General features: G+C 40.9%; 1 protein-coding gene across 1 annotated transcript; it reads left to right on the top strand.

The window, feature by feature from the left end:
* The first annotated feature begins 1,583 nt into the window (after window positions 1-1,583).
* On the top strand, window positions 1,584-9,012 carry ankk1 (ankyrin repeat and kinase domain containing 1). Its single transcript, XM_061072477.1, has 9 exons — window positions 1,584-1,768; window positions 1,955-2,237; window positions 2,339-2,490; window positions 2,861-2,910; window positions 4,382-4,537; window positions 5,584-5,702; window positions 6,726-6,759; window positions 7,271-7,511; window positions 7,971-9,012. Exons 1-9 carry the CDS (start codon window positions 1,584-1,586, stop codon window positions 9,010-9,012), a joined length of 2,262 nt encoding a protein of 753 aa, XP_060928460.1.
* Window positions 9,013-11,021: the final 2,009 nt, after the last annotated feature.

The following is an 11,021-nucleotide window of genomic DNA, read 5'->3' as shown; positions in this document are numbered from 1 at the left end:
TTCAATACAGCATGAAGTTTCATAAACCATGTTATGCATCGGGACAAATGGATACTGTGTGATTGACAGGGTGCTGTCCAATATGTGTAGATTCCACATGTATGTGAGCAGCAGTGTTCTTGAGTTTAGAGTAAGGCACAACCGTAAAAAATGGATGGACTTCTCCTGGTTTTAAAAAAAACTATATGGCACTGGACAAAATGCCACAAACAGTGGATGCCACTTGGCTAGTACATATTGGCAGTAACTTTATCTGCTGGTTGTCTCACTTAAACCTGTGAAGCTTTAGAGGCGCTGCTCTTCAGGGGTCAGAGTTGGGTGAACTAGCTGCTGCCTGAAGTTTCATGATAGTGGTGTTAAGGTAATCCAGTCTCACAGGGTATAAAATACCAACGTGTCTGATTCATTACTGTCATAAAATAAGATTGTGCATTTATAGACAATTATAAACACCTTCAGAAACATTGTCACAAACGATGCGATGAATAGAAAACTTGTGTATTGAGCCTCCTGTGTCACATGAGAGGTTCTCCTCAGAGCAGTGAAAACAGATGGTGAATGCAAATGAGTTATCTGCACTGTGTCTGCATGCAGGTTTTAAATGTATTGTTCATAGATGTTGTTATTGTTAACATTTCTGTATCTGCCTAATTGAAGGGAAAGTAGTGATTGGCAGTTCTGTTCTCTGTATGCCACCGGAAGGTTGAACATAATCAAGAATACTTCATATTGAACCAATAGAGTTGTAATGATATTTTCCTCTAGATAGCTCATAGCAAGAAAGAGAAGACATGTAACATGTACCCTGAATTGAGTCGCATAACATTATGCAGTAATTACTACTAATGTAGGAGAGTGTGGGTTGTGCGTGCGCCCCCACACACACACGTCTTTCTTAAGTTGTGAGAACACTCAATGACGTAATGCAGCCCATTATATCATTAACCCTGAAACAGCTTTTTGAAGATCTCACAACTATAGAAAGACACACACACACATACACACTAGCACACAGGCGGCACAGAAAACGGCCATAATCACGGAGTCAGACTGCAGACTACTGAGCCGTTCCATTGGAACTGCAGGGGGTTAAGTGTCTTGTTAAAGTGCGATTTGATAGAAGTGGATGGATCATTAGGCAGTTCATTTACTGTTTATACAGGCCCCGTCTACAATGGGTATGTCTCTCATATCAGCTATCATAACTGTGTGGATGCTGGATTCATACTTCTCTGAAGAAATGCTCAGTTTTCTGGCAAAGATTCGAAATGATGCATCTGGCTGACTGAAAGCCAGGTAAGCATTCTTGGCAGCTAAAAACCGGCTCTGCCACATTTCAGTGCAAACAAGTTCTGCAGATCAGATCCTCCCACAACAGTGTAACCTAAGTGTGCATGACTCCACATGCCTTTCAAACAGCCACGGATCTGAATGTGTATCCAGGTTCTGCTACTTTCTCTTTCCCAGCGTGACGCCTGAGCTCCTGCTTCTGATCGATGCTGATCTGCAGGATAAACCCGGTTTATGTGTAGGATTAAAGACGTGTGCTGTGGGGGGTTTTGTCAGAGAGGACCTCTGAACTCATGGATTGTTTTGACGGATCTTCCGGGCAGTTCCGGGACTTCACGAAGGGTGACTTTGAGGCCGACTGGATTAAAGTGGCAGAATGCAGATTTGGTCAGGTGTACCAGGTCAAGCTCAAACTCTGGCGGGAAAAATGTGCCCTGAAAAACTTTGACACAACCATGTGTCCAAACAACTTTTACAGGTAGGATTTAAACTATTTTAAGACATATTTGTTATCATACCGGCATGGTACCGAACATAACAACGATTTTGCGGTTTGCTCTTTGCCTTTACAATGTTTGAAAATCATATTTCCTGTGGTCAAAGTAAAAATAATCCATTTTAATTGTCGGAGCTCCTTCACTGAACATTACTATTTCCATCACAGAAGAATAATGGACGAGGCGTCCAACATGGTCAAAGTGAAATTCAAATACATCATGTCCATCTACGGACTGTGTAGTGAAGCGACAGCTGTGGTGATGGAGTACATGAGCAATGGATCACTTAACAATCTCCTAGCCAGTCACACGCTGATGTGGCCAAAGAAGTTCCAGATGATTCATGAGGTCTCCATGGGCATGAATTTCCTCCACAGCATGAAACCTCCGCTACTTCATCTTAACCTCAAGACGTCAAACGTCCTACTAGACGATCATCTCCATGTCAAGGTCAGGGAAGCTCAGGAAAACGAGACCGTTAATGGTCACAGTGACCTTGTGATGCTTCTGAGCTCTGTGTAACTGTGGAGTTCTTGTGTTTACCTACACAGATTTCAGATTTCGGTCTGATCCACTGGGAAGAGGGAATGAGCAAGAAGTTGTTCATGGAGCATCTGACAGCAAGAGGGAACATTAGTTACATTCCACCGGAGACCTTCACTCAGTGCCCCGATCCACCAGGAACTACGTTTGATGTTTACAGGTGACTTGCCAAGAGTATTTTTTCAAAATTGCATCAAAGCAAAGAGTCACTGCGATTCTTTCCGACCCAGTGCACAATCCACAACTCACACAGTGCAACCTTGCTCTCCACTGATATTTGTTTTCATTCTATTACAATAACAGGGACATTTTAAAATTGTACTCATGTCTGACTCGCTCTTTTGTCCCCTTTTACATTCACCACTAGTGTTACTCAAATGTTAAATAGTACCTTTTATTGGAACAAAAACCACGACAATTTTTTAACTGACTTCTGTATTAAGGGGGATTAACATTACGTTGTCTGAATCCAGGAAATGAAAGAGTGAGAGAATTAGAGCTGAGGTTTCTTTTTGTGCTCTGACCTACAGCTTTGGAATTGTGATGTGGGAGATTCTGACACAGCAGAAACCGTACGCAGGTAGGTTGTGACTTCATTTCAAATGTGTCACATCTTCACATCAAATAGATTTATATGTGTAACTTCCGCGAGGAGTCACATTGTACTTGAGTGTTTTCGACACAGTGTTCCTCATTTAAATAGCATAAAAGGTCAAGGCAGCTTGCCAGGAATCGAAATTGGACGCGATTCAACTAAACTGTTGTCATGTCCCAAATGTTGTCAATAAGCATAGAAAGTGTCAAAAATAATAACACCCTCTCAAACTCAAAATGTGTGACGAATGTCTACCTATTGGCATAGAGGCCTTGACTGAAATAATGTTCTGAAAGACATGGACAGGTGAGAAATGAAAGAACCAGCCTGAAAATGAATGGATAAAACAGGATGACACAGCGTACTTCCATAGTGCACAAGGGAGCAGGAAAGGGAGTATGACAGCTGTGATCATATTCTATGGCCCTCACAACCACCAGATCTAGACCTAATTAAACACTAATTACATTTTGGACGTTTTACTTCGACCGATGACAATAATAGGAAGGAGACTGCTGTCCATCATCATTCACATTCATTTATGGCACTAATGAAATCATAGGGCATTTTCAGAAGAAACTTGTAACGACCTTTTTCTTTGAAGATGACCACAGACCTCGCTCAGCAACAATTATCTAAGCCTTAGGGAGCTTTCACAGCTACTTTTGGACCCTTTCAGTTTAGTCTGACACAAAATAACAGGTGTGAGAGGTGCCTTCGACCACAGTCCACATCAGCGGACCAAAACTTTGTCCAACCAAAATCGATTGTCTTGGTCCAGATCAAACTGAAACCATGTCTCGGTTCCTTTACAGCGTGAAAACTCTTCTTTGGGTAGTTCGAACTTTCAGACAAATTGCAGTAAGGTGAGACAGCATTAAACAAAAAGAGAAGAAAAAGCTGAAAAAATAACCAAAACCAAACAGATCAAATGTTAAAACAGGAACCTTGGTCCGGAAAAGTCACAGCTCTGACCCAATGTTTAATTTCATAATCTTAATACAAAACCATAACCAACCCTACAAATATCGTAACCCCCATTTTCCTGAGAGATCAATACCACTCTCACATCTGTTCATTACACATGAACAGCTTAGCATAGCATTAAAGATGAAAAAGTCAGTACGAGCACATTTACAGTTCAATTAATGAATGAACACTTTATATTTTTGAGTGAAATTATGAACCAAACAACTCAGCTTTTAACTTGACAAACAGGTAGACATGGTGTCTTCAGTGAATGTCTGATGCCATCATGTGACGTGTAGTTGAAGACAGAATGTTCCCATAACCTGAGTGCACAACAAAATCCGGTCTGCCCCCCCCTCTGGCAAAATGTGTTGATGCTGTGTAGAAACAGGTGTAAAACCAGCTCAGCAGCTCCTGTTGCTGCTCTCTCTGCATTTCTTCATCTCTGCTGTACCTTGTGTCCCACATCTCACATTTGCTGACCCAGGGTGCAGTGTGACCACAGTGCTCCTACAGGTATCACAAGGGAGGAGACCCTGTACGGAGATCATACCTGAGGAGAAGCCCCACGAGTGTGACCCCATGATCAGCCTCATGCAGAAGTGTTGGGACCAGGATAGCAGGAAGAGGCCACTGTTCTCAGGTGCAAAAGTAGAAAAAAAGAAAGAAAAGAAAACAGAGCTGATTTTTTTTTCTGATGACTCTATATTCAGATTTCAAGTTGTCATTGGAGCTGCGGCTCTTCAGTCTGTACTATTTGTAATATACACGAGGACAGAGGAGCAATATTATCTTTTAAAGAGGATCTTGAACACGGCACAAAACACACAAGGAACAAAACAAGTATTTCAACCACTCGAGGAATGATGTAGTTTGTCATTGTACGGGAATAATGACGGGATACTAGCAATTCTAAGGCTTAACTTGTATGACTGGTTTGACTTCTGCATCATCAGTGTGCCCTTAAAAGGATTGTTCATCCAAAAATGAAAACTCACTCACCATCTGCTCATCACTATGCCGAAGGAGAGGCGGGTGAATTGTTTGATTCAGCAAAACACTTCTGGAGTCTCAGGGGTAAACAGTGTTGAAGCCAAATCCAATACAATTGAAGTAAATGGTGACGACTACTTCAAACGTAGAAAAACAACTGAGAGAAAGAACATGAAATGCCTCCATACTGCTCCTGTTGTGTCATGAAAGTGTCCGTAAGCCTCAGCATTCAAATATGACTCAAAACTGCATCATGTACACCATGTTTCAGGCTAAATATTAGGATAACAGCAGACATTTTAAGCGTAAAACATGTACTCATAATTGGGTAGATGTTTCTTCTTTGGACCACATATGTGCTGCAGGCATCGGCGCTCAAACAAGACAAACTCTACCAGACAAAATCGCACCGGCAAATTAGTGAGAATGTCCTAATGCCCCAGTGAAGCTTAAAATAAATAAAATAATAAATACTTATTAATGTTGTGTGTTCCTTCATGGCCGCCGACACTGTTTATGATACTCACCGCTATTACTATTGTACCTATGAAATAATTCACTTGTAACTGTTCATTCGCTAATGTGGAGTAATTATGAAAAGTTCCCACTGGGTTTTAGAGCTGCAAGTCGGGGAATACATTTTCTTGATAAGGCAAATTCTGATCCGTCCTTGACAGGTGTTTTTTTTTTTTTCAGACACCGTGATAAAGACGGAGGCTCTGAGTGAAGTCCTGAAGATCCCAGGATCAATCCACAGAAACGGCGATAAGGAACAAACGCTTGATTATTCTTGGCTGGTTCCCCCGATACCTAAGGTGTGTTCCACTTGATACTCAGCTTGACTGATACTGTGTGATCTGCTGTTCGGCTCCAACATTGGCAATATGGGCAGTTCAGAATAATGAAGAGTTTGGGGAAAAATGTACTTTCTACAAGAACATACACTCAAACTAGCATCTGTGAGGATGTAATTAGGTAGAGCTGCTGTATTCTGTTATAACGTTGTTTGATTTACATATCAGAGGATATCTTTGTTTCTCATATCCATTGCAAACATCTATAAACCCACTTTAAAACCAGAAGATGAAAAAAAATAGCTGGTAGTGGAGGAGCCAGTCTCTCCTAACCTCATAATCCTAACCTTCAGTTAAGTCACAACTGGGGTGTACCTTAACTGTGCTACTGATGATTTTTTTTCCATTTTATCCATTTTGTACTTGGCTTTCAAGTTGAGTTGAGGAGATTGTATTATTTTTACAGCAATGCTATCTCGATTGAGTTGTAGGAGTGGAGTGTCTACAATTGAGTTGTTACAGTGATGTTCTTCTCAATCCCACCATTCATTATTTTATTTGTGCTATTTGCTATTCAAGAAAATATTGCCGTATAAATTGAAGTAGTGGAGAAAATTTGGTGGGCTACCTTGTAATTTTACATTTTTAATTATTGTGTTATTCAGTTTTTTTTTATTTCCAATGACGGTTTTGTTTAATTATTCATATGGGTCAGAGTTTGATCATCTTCAAGTCTTTTAGTAGAGGTGTTTAATTGAGGCTAAAGAATCCTTGACAGTCTCTGAGAAAAATTAATGGCTACATTTTTTTAGTGTGGCTGAAAACAGAAATATTAGTAAGTAATGGCAATTAAAATGTACCCTGCATTAATGTGTGCAGATAAGCTAATATTACCAGTGTTAAACTGTTGCGTCATTCATAACCTTGAAGACCAAGTGCTCATATACAGTATTCATTGATATTTGTGCTTATGAGCCACTTATGATGATTGATGTAGCAGCTAATGACTTCTGAGGTGTTTTCTTTCTTTCTTTTCCATTTTAGATGACTTTGCCTGAGATGCCTGACATTCCCTCAGGTAAACACATTACTAGAGCAGGAAATCATTTTCAATACAAAGGTCGGAGGGCTGACATTTAAAAAGTGCTATTTAAGTGCTCTCACATATTTAATATTAACATTAGTACTGAAAAGCAATGTCAACCATCAGTGGTGGAACGAATAAAAAAGACATTTGAGCATCTGATGCATTTTCCCTGAACTGCTGGCTGGATTATTGAATAGATGATTCATAGTATGTTTTATTGATCCTTTCATTTCTGATACCAAGTTAAAATAGAAATGTATAGGTCCATTTGTTCAAAGACAAATGCGAAAACATTTCACTGAAACGGCTGATATTGACTGAGCACCCCAGGCTCCAGGAAGCCCACATTATTTACACAAGCACATGGCTCTACACAGTATAATGAGGAGATTGAACTAAAATAAAGCAAACTTCTTGCAAAGAAAAAGTTCCCGTCACAGTCTGTAATCACATTTTCTGCAGGTCTTTGTCTCATACAATACTCTTTGTTTTCATTTCACAGATGACCAACATGCCCCATACAGCATTCTCTCGCTTTTGTCCAGAAAGGACTTTCGTAGTTTCAGACAGTCTGTGAAGAGGGAGGATGTGTGCACTCCCTTTTCAGGGGAAAAGAGCCTCCTCCACTACACGGTAGTCAGCGGAGATGCCTCAAGTGTTGCGCATGTCTTAAGTCTGGATGCCGAAGTCAACTGTACAACTGCCCTAGGTTACACGCCACTTATTATTGCTGTCTTGTACAGGTCTGTATTGAAAAATTAAAGAAATGATTAAGGGAAAAGTCATTTATGCTAGCAAGGTAGTGAATTAAGTCATCCCTGACAATAAGATAAAGTTAAAATGGTAAAAAATTCTGAAAGAAAATGTAATTAAAATAAAATATTAAATTGCTAATATTTTTTACTAAAGTATTTAATATTGTTATAGCATTAAACTCAGTAATGCAGTAAATTAATGCAGTAAAATAACTATCTTTTAAAATGTAGGGTGACTCTGGAAAAGCTTATACAATTTCTTGCAGACTTAGAGGAGAAAACTGATAAATATAGAGCAGATGTTTCTCCGGCAATATCAAAGCAATATTTTATAAACACAAATAAGAGCGGCATCAATCTTCTCATTTAGCTTTCATTAACAGAGCAAATATGTGCATTTCTTAAAATGTAAAAAAGTACTCTAAAGATGAAGTGTCTTTTCTACAGGCTTCATGACATCATCTCTCTACTGCTGGTTCATGGGGCATCAGCCACCCAGGGGGATGAGGACCAGTGGACAGCTCTACATTTTGCTGCTCAGAACGGCGATGACAGAGCTGTACGTCTCCTTTTGGACAAAGGTGCTGCGGCGGATGCCCAGGAAAAAACCGGCTGGATGCCCCTCCATCTGGCCTGCCAGAACGGCCACGAAGCAGTGGCGCGCCTGCTGCTTTCACGGCTGTCGAAGGAAGCAGTCGGACAAAAGGAGGAAACACGAGGGAAGACAGGGCTACACCTAGCCTCCGCCTACGGATATCTGAATATTGCCAAGCTCCTCCTCTCAAAGGGAGCAGATCCCAATGTTATAGATGCCACGGATTCCACTGCTCTTCACCTGTCGGCCGGGGAAGGCCATAATAGAGTTGTAAGATGTTTGCTGGATGGTGGGGCGAGCATCGACAGTGTGGACAGCAAGGGCTACACTGCACTGCACCTGGCTGCTCTGAAGGGTCACACAGGCATATGCAGGCAGCTGTTGTCAAAAGGAGCCAGCCCAGACTCCAGGACCCTCCAAGGCTGGACTCCCATTCACCTGGCTGCCCTTAGAGGTCATGGAGCTACCATGGTCCAGCTGGAGAGCCAGGGTGGTTGTGTGAATGTTAAGGGTGAAAATGGATGGACTCCACTCCACCTCGCCTGCCACCAGAGCCAGTCGGAAGTGGTGGCAAAGCTTTTGACGGCCAAAGCAGAGCCAAATGTGACGGAGGACCGTGAAGGATGGACACCACTACATGCAGCCTGCACCAGTGTTAGTTTCCCATGTGTACTCCACTTGATAACACATCATGCAGATGTTAATGCTGTAAGCAAAGGAAAGACGACACCTTTACACCTGGCGGCCCAGCATGGCTGTGTGCCGATCGTAAAGGCTCTACTGCTGAACGGGGCCGACACGACACTTCTGGATTCTTCTGGGGCCACAGCTCAGGCTGTGGCTCAGAAATGTGAAAAGGGGGATATAGTGGAGCTTCTGGAAAAGGGATGTTAACCATGACTCTAGTTCTTGGTGAAGCCGTTTGAATGGAAGGATTACGGAACAACAAAAACATGAATGACACAGCAGGAATCTTATCCTTATTTTGAAAGGGGCTTTTACTAAGCTGCTTAAAGCAAGATTGTGAAAACATTTTTTAATGTCTTATCTTTTAAAAAAAAATTGATAATACATTATAACCTAAACACAAAAAAGTATTTGAAGCATTTGATCTGTCTCTTTCTCACAATTACATATGTCATTAAGCTTCCCTGAATGTTTTTATATTTTCAAATAATTGTACAACCAAATCTTGACAATATTTTTTCTCTTGTTATTTTTATTTTGAAAATGCAACTGTTTTTGTAAGGCTACAACTTAGGTTTCAACTAAAGTACCATAAGTTCGTCCCATTGACTAGGCCAAATCAGGCATTTCTATATTTATAATACTATTACAGTTTGTAAAATACAACAAAATGGCAGAGAAGTCACACAAAAGAGCAATAGCAGAAAAAAACGAATGAAGAGCCACAACACAACAGCAAATTTGACAACACAACAACCAAAGCCACATCAGAACTACAATAGAAACACCACCACAACGCAAATGAGCGACAACAGATGCTGACGATGAAATGAGCTGAGACACTTACCGCAGTGAAGTGAGCCGTTGCAAGCAAATCGAGTCTTTAAACGTAATGCTTGTCTATTTGAAGTGTTACGATACAGGTGCTTGGAGCATCCAACAAAGAAGAGAACAAAGAAGTTGTAGTCGTGTTGTGGCTTTTGCTGTCAATTCACTTGTGTAAGACTCTTCAGGGTGAGTCAACACATGGGGTCAGAATCAGGTGAAGTCGACTATAATGACAAAGCCATATTGATTCTCCTCTTTGAATCACCTTGATTTATGTGTCCCCCCCACTGCCCCCCCCCCCCCCCCCCCCGAAGATGAATGAAGAATGCTGCACCCACATTTGGATGAAAATAAGAATATGAAATTGCTGCTGTTATAATGAAATAGAGAGATGTATTTGATTTAACCTGTCAAACCTTGTGAAGGTATTACGTGTCTAATAATAAGATGAGAGAGCTGTTGGATCGCTGTTACTGACAACACTGTAGTAACCAGGATCTATTGGACATTCCCAAACTATGAACTGCATATACAGCGGGGCTCCTATTGTGGGAAAGAGCTTTTATGACAAGGCAAAATAAGTCTAACGATCAGTCATCGCCTGCAGACTGATGGAGGCACTCTCCAGCTTGAGACCCTCTCATTTACAACAGTGACACCTTATTAAAGTGAAATGGAATGCAGGGATTTAGGAGGTGTATTGATCTTCATGTTCACAGGGAGCCCCATGAAACCACAAGAGACTGATTCTGATGGAGGGGGGGAGCTGAATTATTAAATTATAATGACTTGGACTTGGACTGAGTTTCCTTTTTTAAGGGGGGTTGCTAAGTAGATGCCTGAGTGTTTAATGCTACCCTGATTATATTCTGTTCTGTCTGAGCTGGTTAGGTGTGTGTCTCACTTTTGAATGTTTTCATGTCAAAGTTGAGTTAATCATTGTTTGTTTTGTGTGTGTTCGAGTTTGACCTTCATGAAAACGACTTTGTGTCAAACAACATTGAAATTCACTAGATGGTTTTTGATTTGAATCTGCACCAACTCATAAATATCACTCCACAAAACCTGTGTGTCTCCTTTCATCAAGATCCATGAATTATTGTGAATAAAATCTAAATGGTGAAGAACGCCCTTACTCGCAGTTAGGAAAGTGAAAAAAATTACTGGATCCACACCCCTTATCCAAGTTCACACCAAAATGTAATGGTTCAATTCCTGACTGAAAACATATCCTCCCACCACATTGCAGGGTCGTAGTTTTGCCTAATCCTGCTAATTATCAGACAGAAAAACAAACAAAGACTAAAACCTCACTGACCTCAATTCTAGTTTGGCTACTTCACAACAGAATAAACTACAAGCCATGGAACGCAGCCACGTATGTATTT

This window comes from Limanda limanda, chromosome 6 (assembly GCF_963576545.1).
Source record: "Limanda limanda chromosome 6, fLimLim1.1, whole genome shotgun sequence".
Lineage (NCBI taxonomy): Eukaryota > Metazoa > Chordata > Actinopteri > Pleuronectiformes > Pleuronectidae > Limanda > Limanda limanda.
This window is presented reverse-complemented; position numbering and strand designations above follow the sequence as displayed.